Source organism: Typopeltis vanoorti, chromosome 15 (assembly GCF_054136105.1).
Source record: "Typopeltis vanoorti isolate ZY-2024b chromosome 15, IOZ_Tvanoo_1.0, whole genome shotgun sequence".
Taxonomy (NCBI): Eukaryota; Metazoa; Arthropoda; class Arachnida; order Uropygi; family Thelyphonidae; genus Typopeltis; species Typopeltis vanoorti.
The window spans coordinates 46,297,018-46,315,508 of NC_143563.1; the positions used below are offsets into that span (position 1 = coordinate 46,297,018).

Genomic DNA, 18,491 nt, shown 5'->3' on the forward strand with positions numbered 1-18,491 from the left:
AACACATTCCTGGATGCCGACAATGTCAAGTTCTTTCCTAATATCCTCATTTTTAATCGATATTGCATTGATGCCATCTGTTTATGCCTCTAATCTTTCTCAGGACTCTCATATCTGCAGTCTCTAGACTTTAGTCAAGTGTTTTACTTCTGACCCAGCTCTCAGATCCATAAGTTAAAACTGGTTTGAACACTGTCTTGTATACAGCTAATTTAGTGTTCTGACTAATTTCTCTTTATTCCATATGAATTTATTCATATGGAATAAAGAGAGATAATAAAGAAAAATGACTTCCTACCATACCAGCTTTGTTGACTCTGTTGTCTATTTCCATATTTAATTTACCATCTTCACTAAAAATCGTGCCTAAGTAGCTGAAATGTTGTACTTGTTCCACAGGTTCCCCGTTCACAACACAGTTGACATTTTCAACAATTCTACCTATTTTCATTGTCTTTGTCATGCCGATCTTCATACCATATCTATTACAACAGTTATTTAATTTAGTCAGGGAATCTTGCAAACTTGTAGCAGATTTATTTAGAGGTATAACATCGTCTGCATCATCTGACATTAACATCTACAATTTTGATATCATGTTTAATACTACTTTCTTTCATATGTGATCCATATAGATAATGAATAACAGAGGGGATAATGTACATCCTTGTCTCACACCAGATTTAACATTGAACCATCTTAATGTACTTCCTTCAATTCTAACTGCTGACTTACAACTCAAATAAAGACTAAGTACTGCTTGATATAATGCCCCATTGACACCACATAACTGTAGTGTATTGAATAACTTCTCTATTGGCACCTTATCATATGCCTTTTTGTAGATCTTTTGCAGATCTACAAAACTCATATAGAGATCTTTGTTATATTCCCATGCTTTCTCGACTATTTATCGTAAAGTGAAGATCTGATCCTGACAGCCTCTATTTGGCCTGAATCCAGCTTGTTCTTCACCAAGCTTTTCTTCCACAATTCTTCTTAACCGTTTCTCAAGTATACTTGCATAGATCTTGCAAGGAACACTCAGTAGGGAAATACTTCTGTAATTCTCACATTCAGTTTTATTTCCCTTTTTATATATGGGTACTATGAGAGCTCTACTCCAATCATCGGGAATTTGTCCCTCTGTCCAGACTTTCTGAACTATGCAGTGCAGCCACTGTAAGACTTTTATACCACCATACTTCAGCATTTCTGGTCGAATATCATCTACTCCTGCTGCTTTTCCACATTTCAAGCCTTTCATGGCTTTTTCTACTTCAAGTATGGATATGAATTCCTGACTCTACGCCTGTTGAGTGCTTTTTACCATTGTGCTATCACTGCTTGTTTCATTTAGCAATTTTTTGAAGTAATTACTCCATACTTCAAGGATATCTTTTTCTCCTGTTTTCATGTCACCTTTATGATCCCTAATTCCTTTTACAGCACTCTTTCCTCCATTTCTAAGCTTCTTCAAAAACCTCCAGAATATCTTACTATCTTCTTGATATTTATTTTCTATGTTCTTGCCAAAGTCCTCCCATGACTTTTGTTTAGCTAGTTTTACACAGTGTTTCGCTTTCGTACATTTGTCTCTGTATTCTCTAAGAGCAAAAATTGACTTATTTGCCAGGAACTTTTGATATGATTTCTTCTTTTCCTCCACTGCCTCTTTATCCTGTGTCCACCATGGAGCCCTGATTTTTCTATCCTTGCAGACAACTTCACCACATGCCTCTCTGGCTGAATCAATCAGGGTTTTCTTCAAGGCTTGCCACTGAATATCCAAGGTTTGATTCCTGTTCTCAAACTCTTTCATTTTTTCTTCAATAATCTTTGTGTATGTTAGTCTGCAGTTCACATCTGAGAGCTGCTCAACTTTTATTTGCTTTAAAACTTTCTTACATGTTATTCTTTTCAATATGAATTTTAATTTTATCCTGCTCAAGACTAAATACTGATCGCTTCCAATTTCAAATTCTCTGTACACTCTGGTGTCCTGCACCAAGGAGAAAACATCACTATCAACAATAACATAGTCAATGAGACTTTTCTTATTCCTTGCATCTTCTCTCTATGTGAATTTATGCACATTTTTATGTTGGAACATTGTGTTAATAATAACCAGTCCATGTCCTGAGCAGAAATCCAACAGATATTTGCCATTATTATTAGCTTTGCTCTTTTCACCAAATTTTCCCAAAATATTTTTGTATGTCTTACAATCATTTCCTACTCTGCTATTCAGATCCCCAACAAGGACCAACTTTTCCTTTTTCATTGTGTCAGTTGCTTTTTTCTAAAGCCTCAAAAAATTCCTCCACTTCTACCTTAGTAGAACCTTCTGTGGGACCATATAAGTCTCATTGTCCAATTCCCCATTCTGATATTTGTCCACATCACTCTACTTGAGACTGCCTGCCATTCAAGAAGATTAGCCTCGTATTTTGTGTTGAATACTATGGCTACTCCTTTTCCTTGATTGTCATTTCCTGAGTATAACATTTTGTATTTATTGCTCAGAAAGATCTCACCAGTTTTTGTCTTTTTTATTTCAGTCATCCCTATTATGTCAATCTGGTACTTATCTGATTCTTCAACTAGCTCCATTTCTTTGCCATTCAGGCTTCTTAGGTTGATAGTACCAATCTTTAACTCTGGTAATGTTGAGTTGGGGTGTGCTTTCAGATTTGTTCCAGTAGCTGACTTTTCACTGTTCGTTCTGGTTCCCTGGCGAAAACAAAGGGGGCCTTGTTTAATTGGGCGACACCCCAGCCGGCATGAAATTTTGTTCATGTTGTACCATAATTTTCTATATTGGTTTAAGCCAATAAAAATACAATTTGGTCGGCTAAATCCTAAATTGCCAACCCATCCTCTTTCATTCAGTATCCAGGTAGATATCCAACAGGGTGCACCACGAGAAGGTGAGGATTGGACATTAAGTGAGAAGCCCTGGTCAGTTCTCCGCATTCCTTTAAAGGCTATGTGGAGGTCTCCTCTCAGTTATACAGCTTTGACCCTTAAGCACCCCAAAAATATACACTGCCAATTCTTTTGCACTTTCTTATAACACACACAATAACAGCATCACACTCAGATTTTGCAATATCCTGTGCATGTCTGGCAACTTTTATTCTTGCATATCTTCGACCCCCCCCCTCCCATTTCAGTCAGGATATCACTACCTGATTGCAATGCTCTGAGAAAACTGATGCTATTTTGTTCATGGTTCTCTCATCTACATTCTCCATTATTCTGTCCACATTTTGTTTTTATGCATTTCCTGCTTAACAAATGTTGCCATGTGTAAGGTTAGGCATTTTGCATTGAGAATACTGCAAGCAGAGTATTTTATTACTGGGAATTCACGACACGTGATCAATGAAGTCAGAAACCTGTGGAAAGATTTGAAGTTGAAGAGACATGCTGGTAAGGAGGTTAAGTCGTTACATCAGATAACTGCAATATTAAAGAGAATACTAACTTGTAAAAATAAGGAAGTTATTCTCCCAATTTACAAGGCTTTGATAAAGCCAAACCTAAAATACCGAGTGCAGATATTATCCCCTGGATTCCATGGCGAGACAGTCTAAAAAGATCTCCTTTAGGCAGGAGATGAATTTCATAACCTATTATGAAACCAATGTCTCACTTATGTAAGCTGGATATGGCTTGAAAAAGTTCCATTTTTGGTCTCTAGAGCAGTTCCTGGATTATGTTGAAAAACTTTATCCTTTCCACAGTATACTAATGTACTATAGGTTTACAACCTTTGCACAGGTGGAAGTCATAAAAAAATTAATTAAAAAAGATATCTGGCCAATGGAAGACTGAAAAAATGTGGTCCTCAAAGTATGTGAGACTGATGAGAGGAATATGATAGAAATATAAGTTGGCGAGGGAATTGTACAGTACAGATACAAGTCATATTTAGGAAGCATGTGTAATCTCACACCATGTAGCGAGTGTGTGAGAAATAGATTACCACTGGATGTTGCGAGTGCATTTTCAGTAAATATATTCAAGAATCAATGTGATAGGTGTGTAGGTATGTATGATAGGTAGAGTGATACAGGGACTCTCACATGATCAATCCTTCAACACCCTAGGAGCCTAGATAAGAATAATGCTACTCATCCATTTAACTTGCCCAATTTATCCTCCCTAACTCAGGAATGCAGTCTAATATTGCTTCTTTCAAACACTCCATGACTATTTTTCATGATAACTTTCCTCTTGCAGTGTCTGATGACATGGTACTATTCCAAGTTGCATTTTAGTCTCTCACAATTAACTCTGTAGTTCCACATATAACTCTTCTTTAAACACCACATATTTGCTACCTCCCAGGCTAACAGAGCATTCTCCACTCATGGATAAACTGGCTACCTTAGTTATGGAAAAATCACCAGATTCATTCAGCACTCAAAACCCCAGTCCCCTGCCTGTGCTGTTTCAGGCAATTCTCTCTCTCTCGCTCAGCAGCAAGAATTCCAGTTTCTTCCTCTCCATATGCTTTTCTTCCAATCTATTTCTCTTACTTAAAGCTACCACTGATTAGTGGAGGGGGGGGTGCTGTTGGGTGGATATGCAGACATCAGTGAGGCAACCGAGTGTAAGAATGTGTATAATATACCTAAGTTAATACCACTAGTAATAAACCAGAATGAGATAGTATAAAGCATCACAATAGCAGTGAACCTAAAGAGCCTTTGCATTTTATGTATACTAATGCTAAGAGCATTTGGAACAAGCAGGAGGAATTTTTGGCATTGATTAGTTCATCCTGGCCAAAGGTTATTGGCATTAGTGAGACATGGCTAGCAGAAGATGACATAGTGGGATAGAATGTAAAGGGTACAGTGTGTTCAGGGAGGATAAAGAGAAAAGAATGGTGAACGGGGAGTGTTGATAGCCAATGAACTGCAACCAAAGAGGATAGAAGTTCAACTGCAGGACAGTAAAAATAGCAAATTTAAGGCTATCTGGTGTGAGATAGAGGACAGCAGAACAAAATACACAGTTGGATGCTGCTATAGACCAGGGGATGGAAAAGATAGAGATAGTATGCATTGGCAAATAAATTCAATGAGTGCAGGGCAGATAATTATTATAGGGAATTTGAAATATGGAAACATAGATTGGAAGGAGGAGAGGACACATGGCAAGAAGGAAATGGAATTTATGCAGTTAAAGGGATAATTACCTGACACAGCATGCAATAAATATACTAAGGGTTTGAGAGTGCTCGATCTAGTAATTGCAATTTGTCTATAATGAATATGACCACGTTACCACCAATTTGTGAGAGTAATCACATGGTCTTAACCTAGGAGGTGGCTAAATCTGTGGAATTTTCAGTTAAGAGGGTATATGTGGAATTACAAGACTGGTAAGTATGACAAGCTTAGGAGATTGTTGGATTGGTGCCATGGCATATAAAACTGCAAGGGCTGAATGTTGATAATGCATGGGAATGATAAAGGAGTGTTGGAGGAAAGTAATGGCAGACAGCATACCTGGACTCAGGAGAGTAAATCAGTGGAAGTTAAATGTATGAATATTATTAAGCTGGAGCTGCAAAAAAAGAAACAATTGTGGAGGGAATTTAAGGAGAGAGGTGACCAGCAGGCACAATGAACAGTACAAGGAACATGCCAGATGGGTAACTAATGTGACGAAAGGCAAAAGCAGAGTGTGGAAGGAAGTTAGCAATGAGAATTGGCTAAAGAGAATTCCAAACAGTTCTTTTGATATGCTGCAAGTAAAAGAAAGAATGTATATGGCAAAATGATTTTAATGAATACCGATGGTAGGGAGATAACTGAATTAGTCGAAATAGAATTACTAAATGAACACTTTGCAAGAGTACATCATCCAGGTGGTGATACTGCACGAACAAGAGAGGCAAAGGCTTATATGGGAACTGAGGTAAATGAAATGGAGGTGCATAGCATATTACAGAACCTTAATATGAAAAATATTAAGATGTGGGATTGGATGGTATACCAGATTGAGTTTTACATGAAGCAGTGAGAGAATTCTCGATGTCCCTTGATCATATCGTTTAATCTAAGGCTCGGCTCTGGGTTCATCCCAAGGGAGGGAAAGAGGAAAAAATAGTTCCATTGCATAAAGGAGGCTCCAAGACTGATGTAGCAAATTACCAACTGATAAACATATCAGGAGTTGTTGTCAAAGTATTGGAGAAGTTGGTCCACAGCAAAATACAGGAATGGGTAGATGGAATGGAATACTGTGTGGGGGACAGCATGGTTTTTGTGAAGAGTAGGTCATGCCACAGTAACTTGCTCACATTTTATAATAGTGATAGCTGATTTCGATCAAGGTAATGTTTACATTACCTTGATCGAAAGGTAATGTAAACATTTCACTGCAATATCACTGTAAACAAGGGTTTACAGTGATATTGCTGGACGACTTTGTTAAGGCCTTTGAGAGGATACAACATGGAATTCTAATCAGTAAACTGCAGCACATGGGGATGGATACAGGGTTGGTGAGATGGATAAGAGGGTGGTTGATGGAGAGAAATCAGGAAGTAGTTGATTCAGGAGCAGAGTCCAAAATAAGGCCTGTGACTAGTGACATGCTGCAGGATTCTGTTTTAGGACCACTACTGTTTAATTTGTACATTAATGATACAGGAAAGGATCTGAGAGGAACTGTTCAGTTATTTGCCGATGATGCAAAGTTGGGTAGAGCCATAGTTGTTCTGATAACAAGTATTAGTTAATGACCTACTTCCAATAACTGATGTGTGAACAAAGCCATGTCAGGCCTCATGAAGTGATGCAACTAGTTGCTTGTCAACATATTTATGGTGTTTTATGTTAGGAATGGTTCTCTGAAGATTTTGGACATAATGGCAATATTTGGTTGCTTTACTCTCTCTCCTGTGTTTCTTGGTACTAGACTCTGGAACAAACTGCATTTGTGATACTTGGATACATATTTTCATGTCTGATGGGGGTGGTATGTTAATTTAGCTGTCATTATTATTATTATTTCGTGACACCTCCAAGGAGTCCGACAATTCATTGAGGGAGGACACCTACTCTTCAACTCTCAGTTGAAGGATAGGTGTCCATTGACCAACAACACTGAACCTCTACTACCATCATCATCTACCTCAGGGGTCTCCAAACTACGGCCTGCGATATGATTTTATCCGGCCCGCCAATTGGACTAATTTTTCAATAAGAATCTGCAAAAAAAAAACATGGGGTACTGATAGATTTCAAATGCATTAATTAAAATTGTGTTCAAAATATATTCCCGAATAGCAAAAAGTAACCATAATCCAAGTTTCTTTTACAATTCTTTTACAATCTTTTGAACTGTAAAAGGTAGGTTAAAATGGACTAACAAAGAAAAAAATATTTGAATTTTACAAAATTTTACAAGCAAATTTGAAGAAATTTACTTGTAAATTTATCTCTATTTTTGGGATAACGTATCTTTGCGAACAAACTTTTTCTCGAATGAAATATATCAAGTCAAACTATAGGGCAAATTTATCTGATGAACATTTTGAAATCACTACTTGTAATTAGCACTTGAAAATTTGAACCCGAGTTTAATAAGATTTTAAAAACACAAACACAGTTACATCATTCACATTAATGGTTTTATTATAATTTATGATAAAAATATGAGAATTTGCTGATAGTGTTCGTTGTCATTAATATATGATAATTTAATCTCACATACTCTGGAATCAGTTTTTATCTGCTTTCAATAAAACTCATATCTAATTCTAGAGATTTTTATTTTACTACGGCCCGCTGAACAGTGCTGAAGTACCCAATGTGGCCCTCATGGCAAAAAGTTTGGAGACCACTGATCTACCTCAATGCCCACAGTAGTATTTTTTGTCTGTAAATTGTGTGTTCTAAAGGGCTGATTTCTGTATATGCGGGATGAAAAGCAAGAGTTTACAGGAGAAAAAACCTTGCTACATAAATTTATGTTTCACAGATCTACAGACATAGGATACTAACTGCGAGATGGAAAAGATTAGAACCTCACCATCTTATCTTTCTACTGTACATTATGGATCTCAGGTAGAGATCCAAAACAGTCAACCTCCTGAATGGAAATGACATTTGACAGGACATGAAGTTATGTTTATTTTTGCTTTTCTGATACTAGAAATGGTAACTTGTGAATTTTCTGCATAAAGGCAGTGCTAATCTTTTAACACTGCCTTTATGCATTTTATCCCAAAGGATCTGTTGATTAGTCTAGTTTCTGTTGACATTTTACCTCTGTATACAGTTTTATTACTGAATTTTACTAACGTTTTTTTTTTTTTTTTTTTTTTTTTTTTTTTTTTAATAGCCTGATATTCTTATGTGCCTGGTGTTTGGTAATGTCATGTGGTTATGTTGCCTTTTAATGTGTTGACGGGAGGTAGCTGTTGTAAACTGCCACCTGATTTGTCAGTATAAATTCTGCATGGTTATTCCTGGATCTATATTGCATCAAACCACCTAGTCCATAACATTACCAATACATACAAATGTGTTGGGTAATGTTATGGACAAAGTGGTTGAGAACGAAAACCTCAGCTCTTTACTACTATATCACTATTATATCAGAAAAGCCTAATGACAGTTATTACTTTAGGACGTGGTATTGTTAATTATCCCGCACAGTTGAAATTATTTTTCTATAAGTGATTTATCTATTCCCACTCTTTTTTTTTTACTGATAATATTGGCTGAGTTTATCTTCTCGTAACGTTTATTCTACTTGTATTTTTATTTCTTATTTTAGGATTCGTACCGAAGATAGCCAATAAATCATACTGAAAGTTATGAATTAACAAAGAGAATAAATGTTCCACTTAAGTAGTTGCAGTATGTTTTTCTTACGTTTCAATTTTTTTAATAGAAACTGAAAATACATAACACAATACACTCACAGCAGCCTTAGAAACAAGAAAAATTGATTCTTGACTCAACAGCAGAATTTCAGGCGAACTCTTCATTATAGTCTTCACTCTTGCCAAAGGTAAATGGCTTGATTTATTGCTTTTCTGTTTATCTGCCATAACACACAAGAATAAAAACAAACACTCAACAAAGCACAAAACATAAATGACTAACAAGACATACAAATTACATCTGTTATTTGCTGAGCACGCCATCTAGAATGATGAATTTGTAAACCGAAATAATCTAAATCAGTTTTTTCTACGCAATGAACAAATGGGTAACTTGCGTTTCGTTCAAAATATAGAATGGAGTTATTATAGTTGTGAAGGAGTTGATTAAAAGTGATCATGAAATTTAAATGCAATATATGCTTCTTTTCATTATGAAAAAAAAAAAATAGCTAGTGCACATTTTAAAATAGATGACATTGTAGATCCAATCATATTATATAGGCAAATATAGAAAGAAAAATAAAAAAATCATCTAAGGCTTTTTTATTCCTGTAGAGGGAGTAGGCGAGGCCGTTTTAGCCTATTAACTTTCGGAGAAGAGTGGGCAGTTCAATCTCCATTGCTACCAAATCAGAGACAGCTGGACCAAGGCTATCCCTAATAAAGCGGCACGCAGTGTAGAGAATGGCTCAACAAGTGCCGCCATCTCGTGGTCCCTAACCTTAATACAATATACTCAATGTCTGAAATAGTGTGTTTCTATGGTCGATGTTCTTGAGTTTACGGGAGTTTCCGTGAGAAAAAATCCGCATGCCGTGCCAGAGATTGATTAACTCGGGAACCGGTCGCAAAAAGGCTTAGAAAACTTTCCACTAGTCGCCGACTAGACTCGAAACCAAGTCTTCCTTCGTGGAGTCAAGCGTCGTGGTATGCAAAAGCCACATCCAATGAGCTACACAGGCTCTAGAAAGAAACAAATGAAGTTTATTTACCAGGGAACTTATGAGAACAAAACATTCGGATTCAGAGATGGCCCTGATCGCATTAGTTAAAATTCACAAGTTCTGAACAGAAAGAGGCTCCAAACCAGAATCTTTCAGCTTCATCATTGAACAATTTCATCTTCAGAAGCCATTTTTTGTCCACAGGTAAACAAAAAAGATTCCCCGAAAGTTCCCCCATCCAGTCCTATCCTGAGCTTTTCTATGCCAGTGAGGTCCAGACATTTCATTAGACTCGTCCTCCTACCTCCTTCCGGTAGCTCTCTTTTCCATCTATGGGTTATAGAATTCTAATATCAACTTTGTTCATTATTCAGTGTTACTTCTTGTAACATGACCTAACCTCTTCATTGCCATTTCGATCTTTTAATGGCTGACATGATATCTCTCACCCAAGTCTGTGCTCTAATCCAAGTACTGTGGTTTCTTTCTAGAATGGTATTACCGAGTAATTATATGTTCACTTTACTCAGAACAGTTCTGAACTTGTTGGTCAATTTTTAGTTAATGTCGACGTTTCCATTCCATTTGTCATGACTGGAAGTATAAAAAGATCAAAAAATTTTCTTTTAATGCAGACTGGGTTTTTTTGATTTTTAAGAATATATAAAAAGCTAATGTTGAGATTGAATCCTGCTTTTTTTTATCAAAATCAATAAATGCCAAATTAACGGTTTATGGTATTCATTTGTTTTCAATTACTCGTATTTCCATATATCTGATCAATAGCTTATAAATTTTTTTCTCAACTCTGCTTATTCTGGAGGTTGGAAAAAATCTAGCTCGTTTTGTATTCAGTTGCTAATGATTATTTGTAATTTTTGGATATTTGTTGAAAGGAGACTGATAGCGAAATAACTTATAATCTTTCATCTATCTACTTGTTAAAAACAAACCAATAATCAGGATAGCATTATTCCAATTCCCTGAGAATCTCTTCTTTCTTGGGTCATCAACATCAACAACAAATTCTTTACATACACCCTAAAGGGGTGTACAGGATATAATAGTACAACATGAAAAACTTACATCATTTCAAACTTCCTATCTATAATTTTCTTTCAAATCAATCTGTTGCCTGTCAATACTCCAACATTTTCAAATCTTATATTTCTATTTTCTAGGGCATTTTCACCATATCAATTCAAATATATCTTAGTCTTCCTCTGGTATTTTTCCTGCCAACCTGACAGAGAACACTTCTTTTGCTAATCTTTCCTCTCCCATTCAGTGTAAGTGACAATACCACCTGAGATTAACTCTGCTAACCCATTCCTGGATGCTGACAGTGGCAAGTTCTTTCCTAATATCTTCGTTTTTAATATGATATTATCATTCATGCCGTCTGTTCATGCCCCTCAGGACTCTCATATCTGCAGTTTCTAGTCTTTGGTCAAGTGTTTTACTTCTCGCCCAGCTCTCAGATCCATAAGTTAAAATTCGTTTAACACTGTCCTGTATGCAGCTACTTTAGTATTATGAGTAATTTCTCTCTCATTCCATATAAATTTGTTTAGTTAATTTCCAACCATACCTTCCATACTTAATTTACCATCATCAATAAAAATCATGCCTAAGTGGCTAAAATGTTTTACTTGTTCTCTAGGTCGTCCATTCACAATGCAGTTGATATTTTCAATATTTCTGCCTATTTTCATTGTCTTTGACTTGTTATTGCTGACAGTCATACTCTATCTATTAAAACAGTTATTCAATTTATAATAATAATATTTGGTTGCAGATCAAGTGTTGATCAATTTTATTATTAAAGTGAACCAACTAGTTTCGCCACACTTTAACTGTTGGCATCTTCGGGATACATTATAAGTTTAAATTTTTCTCAATTATGCAGTTACGCATGGTTAATGCGTAATTTGTAATGCGTATGGGACGCTTCATACTCTATTGGAGGAGTTGTAATGGAGGAGGTGGGGGGATCATGATTGATAGAGACCTGAAATTCAGGGGACATATGGCAAAGGTTGTGAAGGTAACACAGGGGATTGCTGCAATACTGAGAAAGACACTGACCTGCAGAGATTAAAGAGTTGTCATTCCGTTGTATAAGACCCTTCAGACCACACTTAGACTGTTGTTCTCAGATTTGGTCCCCAGGAGTTGAAGGGGATAAATTAACTGTGGAAAGGATACAGAGGCGGATAACAACGATGGTTTCAGGATGTACAGTGTTAGTTATGAGGTTTGGCTGAGGGAATGTGGACCGCAGAATTTTGTAGATAGAAGAAGGAGAGGTGATATGATTGAGACTTTTAAACTATTGAGAGATGGTTACAGGATTGACACTGGGAAGTTCTTCCATTTGGTTGAATAGCGGAAAGGAGTGATGACAAGGAGCCATCCCTGGAAGTTATGAAAGGAAATCTGTGAGCAAGAGAGCGAGGAGTGGTTTCTTTGCATGGAGGGTGGTTGAACCGTGGAATGTATTGCCTGATAGAGTGGTTAGAGCAAGAACGGTCAAGGAGTTTAAGGAGTGGTATGATAGACTTTGTGTTTCCTAGGAGGGACCTCCCACAATGAGTCTTGATAGACAGTGTTTCCTAGGAAGGACCTCCCACAATGAGTCTTTTGACTCCATGGAGGCCTGAATAATAATAATAATAATAATAATAATAATAATAATAATAATAATAATAATAATAATAATAATAATAATTACGATAATGAACATCCTTTTCTGACACCAGATTTGACATTAAATCATCTTCCTGTACTTCCTTCAATTCTAACTTCTGACTTACAACTCAAATAAAGACTAAGTATTGCTTGATATATATAATGCCCCATTGACACCATAAAACTGCAGCAGTTTGAATAGCTTGTCTTTGCACCTTGCCAGTGCCTTTTCCAAATCTACAAAACTTAAATACAGATCTTTGTTATATTCCCATGATTTCTCAGCTATTTGTCATAAAGTGAAAATCTGATACTGACTGCCTCTATTTCGTCGGAATGAAGCTTGTTTTTCACCAAGATTCTCTTCCACAATTCTTCTCAACTGTTTCAGTATACTTGCATAAATCTTACCAGGAACCCTTAAAGAAATACCTCTGTAATTCTCACATTCAGTTTTATTCCCCTTTTTATATATGGTTACTATGAGAGCTATACACCAATCATCTGGAATATGCCCCTCTGTCCAGACCTTCTGAACTATTCTCTAAGAGCAAAAGCTGACTTATTTGCCAGGAACTTTTGATATGCTTTCTTCTTTTCCTTCACTGCCTCTTTAAGTTACTGTGTCCACCATGGAGTTCTGATTTTTCTATTCTTACAGACAACCTTACCACATGCCTCTCTGGCTGAATCAATCAGTGGTTTTTTCAGGGCTTGCCACTGAATCTCCAAGGTTTGATTCCTGTTCTCAAACTCTCATGTTTCCTTCAATAATCTTTGAGTATTTTAGTCTACAGTTCACATCTGAGAGCTGCTCAACTTTTATTCGCTTTAAAACTTTCTTACATGTTATTCATTTCAATATGAAATTCAATTTTATCCTGCTCAAGACTAAATGGTGATCACTTCCAATTTCAAATTCTTTGTACACTCTGGTGTCCTGCACCAGGGAGAAAACATCACTATCAACAATAGCATACTCAATGAGACTTTTCTTATTCATTGCATCTTCTTTCCATATTAATTTGTGCACATTTTTATATTGAAACATTGTGTTAGTAATAACCAGTTCATGTCCTGAGCAGAAATCCAACAGGTATTTGTCATTATTATTAGCTTTCCTCTTTTTTCCAAAATTTCCCAAATATTTTTGCATGTCTGACAATCATTTCTTACTCTGCTATTTAGATCCCCAACAAGGACCAACTTTTCCTTTTTCATTGTGTCAGTTGCTTCCTCTAAAGCAGTTTTTCTCAATGTGAGACATACGCCCCATAGGAGGGCAATTTGAATTTTTGGGGGGAAATTTTAAAATGTATATGTACATATTTATACATATTTATGTTATACTTTTTCAGAACTTAGCTGACTATTGTAGCAAAAGGGAGTGCATCGAAACCTTTCAGACGTTGAGGTGGGGCATGATCCAAAAAACCTTGAGAAACGCTGTTCTAAAGCCTCAAAACATTCGTCTGCCTCTACCTTAGTAAAGCCTTTTGTACCACCATAGGCAGAAATAAGTCTCATTGTCCAGTTCCCCATTCTTTGTTCATATCACTCTACTTGAAATTGCCTGTCATTCATCACAATTAGCCTCGTATTTAACGTTCAATAATATAGTTATTCCTTTTCATAGATGGTCATTGCCTGAATGTCAAATTTTGTATTTATTGCTGATAAAGCTCTCACCAGTTTTTGTCTTTTTTGTTTTAGTCACCCCATCTTATTTCAATTTGGTACTTATCAAATTTCTCAGCTAGCTCCATTTCTTTGCCATTCAACTACTTATATTGATAGTACCGATCTTGAACTCTGGTGATGTTGAGTTTGGATGTGTTTTAGGATCTGATGCAGTAGCTGACTTTTTGCTATTCGCCCTGGTTTTTCTGGCGAAAATAATGGGGCATTGGTTAATCAGCCAACGCCCCAGCCGGCATAACTCAAGAAAATCGATCGTTGTCCCCACATTATTTCAGACAGTAACATATCTTGTTAGGGTTAGGTATCAAGAGATGGTAGCATTTGTTTGCCAGTCTCTTCATTGGTGGCTGCTATAATTAGTGGCAGACCAGGGCCAGCTATCTCTGATTAGCTACTGATGGAGATTGAACTGCCCACTCAGTCTCCACAAGCTAGATAGTGTATAAAAGTCCTCGCCTCCTCCCTATTAGTGAATAAAATGCGTTAGTTGATTTATTTATTTATTTATAATACAATTTGGTCGGATAAATCCCAAATTTCCAACCAAATTTCGTTTGTTCAGTATCCAGGTACATACCTAACAGGATGCACAACGAAAAGATAAGGATTGGACATTAGGTCAAATGCAGAGGAATGCGTAGAACCTGGTCAGTTCTCCACATTCCTTTAAAGGCTATGTGGAGGTTCTCCTTTCAATTATACAGCTTTGACCCTTAAGCACCTCCTCTTTCTTGGCTTGATGTATAAATTCCACTACCATTTCACTGACATGCTTGCCATATTTCTGCTGAATGTGGACAACCTTCTCGACATGAGTGCTACTAAAATTCAGTTCAGTCTTATTCCATGCAAGAAGAATAATAACTCCGCCTCTCCACTCACCTTTGGTAATAGCGAAACCTCACAAAATCATATCTTACCTCTTAGGCTGACTTAATCCTGTAGCCATTTCTGCCATAAACGCATCATCATCATCCATATCAACCATAACTACATTAAAAAAACAGTTATGATTTCTGTCACATACAGAACTGCTGATACAGTGCAAGTATAAATCTAAAAGCTACCATACGTGCCTTAGAATATTGTTCTGACCTTTCCGTGGAGTACAAAAATTTCTCTCTAAAAATGTTAAATTCTGTAGGTTAATTTGTGGCAATCGGGGTATTCTTCAGTTTTTTTTTTTGAGAATTTGTAATTATTCAAAAATATACCAATTGATTATGCTGTACTACTTTATTTCTTCATCGATGTCCTTATGCCTGAGGACTCGTGACCTCGTCAACAATGTTTCTCCATTTACTTCTATCCCTTAACATGGCAGTTGCTTCTTCCAAGGAAAGGCTTAAGATCCTTTGGATCTGATTTATTCATTTATCTTTTGGTCTTCCTTTCCTGCATTTCCCTCCTACTTTTCCTTGCATTATTTCTTTCTCGATGTTATCCCCATCTCATTGTGATATATGATCAAAATACTGAAGTATCTTTTTATTGACTATGTCACTCAATCTTTTTTTTTATGTCGAACTGTTTGATAATACTGACATTGGTTCCTTTATCCATCCATGGGACATTCAACATCCTTTTTCGGCACCACATTTCGAAGCTGTTAAGTGTCTCTTTGTCTCTCTTACCAAGTGTCCATGATTCTGCACCATAGAGAACGATTGAGAAAACAATGATATTCACTAATTTATATTTGGTAGTGTTAGAAATATTTGTATATTTCCATATCTATTTTAGTTGTGTCGTGGTATTCCTTCACATTGCAATTCTTCTCTTTATTTAAGTATGAGAACCGCCTTTATTATCTATCAGGACTCCAAGATATATGAACTGTTCCACTTTTTCTAAGTTGATGTTTTGAGTAGATGTTTCTTCCTTTCCTATCTGTTTTTCAATTTCTTCACACTGTTTTTGTAAAAACTTATAAAAGCTTCGTCTTTCTTGTAGAGGTTTTTAAATATAGTTTGATAATTAGAACACTTTTGTCTATCTGTTTCAATAGAAAGTCCAGGTGCCTTGATTTTTCTTATTTTTTCAATTTGAACTAGTGTTTTATTTGAGATCCATGGACTCTTTTGTATTTGTTCTTCTGGGAATTGTATTCTTTGTTGTCTTTAGAAATTGCTTTTGTCTTACATCAAAGTTCTTCCGGTGTAGTTTTCTCTCTACAATTTCTGAATTCTAGGAATAGACCTCTATTCTTGAATGATAGTTTAGTTTTATTCACCTTTAAATGCATTTTATTTCTGCTATGAGAAGTTGATGATGTGAGCCATAGTCTGCACCTGGAAGTGTTTTTACATTTTTCATCATGGAATTCCATTGCTGATTGATTAGGATAAAGTAAATTTGGTTCCGGTCCGATCATCAGGTGATATAATGGTATATAGTCCACGATTGTGGTGTTTGAAGCTTGTTTGTAATATACATCTCTCTTTCTAAACAGAAATTAATCACCTTTTTCTTCTGCTATTTTGGTTTCCCAAGCCAAAAGGTCCAAGTACTTTCCTATTGGTTGTATATAATTTTGCCAACATTTGCATTGAAATCACAAATTATGATTATTTCTTTTTTTTTTTAGGTATTGTTTCAATGTTTGCATCCAGTTCTCTGTAGAAGTTGTCCATGATTTCTTCATCTGTATCAGCAGTTGGTGCATAAATTTGAAACAATGTGATTGCTAATGGTTTACAGTTAATTCTTATTGAGATCATTCTGTCACTAATAGAACTTTATCTTATAGAGCTGAGTAATGCCTTGCGAGTAATTATTGCAACCTCATTCTTGTTGACCGAATCTGGACCTCTGAAGTAGATATGATTACACATCTGTGACCATTGCCTCTCCAATGGGTTTCTCAGATTCCCAGTAAATCAATGTTCCTTTCTTTCATTTCTTTTTGTACAATGTCTAGTTTTTCACTCTGTACAAGTCCTTGTGCATTCCATGTACCCATCCGAGTTATTTCTCTTAATGACATCACAACTGGGTTTTGGCTCAGAGAAATCACTTTTGTCAACATCATGCATACTCAGCAGAGATCTAATTTGTGTATGCACATTCCTTTTTCCTCTGTGCCTGGAGGTACTGCCTTGGTTTTCCAGGCTTTGTTTGGCAGCTGCCAAGCCTTTAATGCAAACCTCGTTTAATGCTCTCCATGATTGCTGTCAAGGTTGTCATGGGAAAATAGTAGAGAGGTTTTCCTCTGGCCTTCTTTACCACGGTGTTACTGCCATTAAAGCTGATCCAGCCATGCCCAGTAACTGTCTATAGATGAGTACTATATAGGTGTACTGCATATCTACTTATCCACAATTAACATATAGGTTTTAGTAGGTTTTGATAGGTTTTTTGTGAGTTGTAACATATCTACACAAACACACAAACCTGCTGAGCAGGCAGTGACATCCATTACTTTGAATTATATAGAAAAGATAATTTCATCATCACCACATATTTGAACGATTTTGACCTATTATTATCACAATAGGCAATTACATTGCCTTAATGTTCTGAAAGAATGGGGATATTAGGTATCTTTTTTACCAAAAGGACTGTCTTCTCATCCGTTCTCTTTATAAAATACTTTGTTATTTTTAAGAAAAGCTCCTCTCACACCCTCACCAAAGGCTTTTCCTCCTTTCAAATTATTTGCTCCCTAAGTACTATCGTAAGTTGATACTCGGGTGTACCTCTGTCTCGGTATTGTCCCGTATGGACAGGGCTATTTGCTCTACCATACATTCATGGCTTAGACTTCCTTTAGATACTCCACTTGCCTATTTTCATCTCAAGGTGAAGGACGGTGCTCCTGAAATCCCTTACCTCCGCTAGCTTATCATACGCCTCCATTATAATAGAATTAAGAAATTCGTACTAACACTTCTCATATTTGTAGAAATGCATTTCATTCTCCTGCTATCCTAGAAAAATTTTGGCGTACTGCAGGGTGAAACAAGTATCAAGGTCAACTTATAGAGACTGCATCGACTGAGCATAACAAATTGGCTACACAGCTATATATCTCTGTCTATGGTGCATCACTTTTCGGATCTAATCTTGTACCTCCGAGCATGAATGGATATTGGAAGTTGCTAGACTTCTACGTGGTTACGACTTTATTGACATAATCAGGGCCAGGATCAATGCCCTCCACATTACGGCCCGCACAACCCTTGGCGGCAGAGGTGACAGAAGTCGCAGAGCAGGTTGCTGCTACAGTGAAACCC

The 18,491-nt window shown here is 36.5% G+C and overlaps 1 protein-coding gene across 1 annotated transcript in view; it reads right to left on the reverse strand.

Annotated features, from left to right (window-relative positions):
* The window catches only part of LOC150098731 (chromatin accessibility complex protein 1-like), a 53,808-nt gene extending 44,653 nt beyond the window's left edge, over positions 1–9,155 (reverse strand). Inside the window, exon 1 of the mRNA XM_090405830.1 lies at positions 8,957–9,155. Within this exon, the coding sequence (XP_090261956.1) occupies positions 8,957–9,085 (129 nt within the window). The 5' untranslated portion in view covers positions 9,086–9,155. The remainder of the gene's footprint in view (positions 1–8,956) is intronic.
* Positions 9,156–18,491: the final 9,336 nt, after the last annotated feature.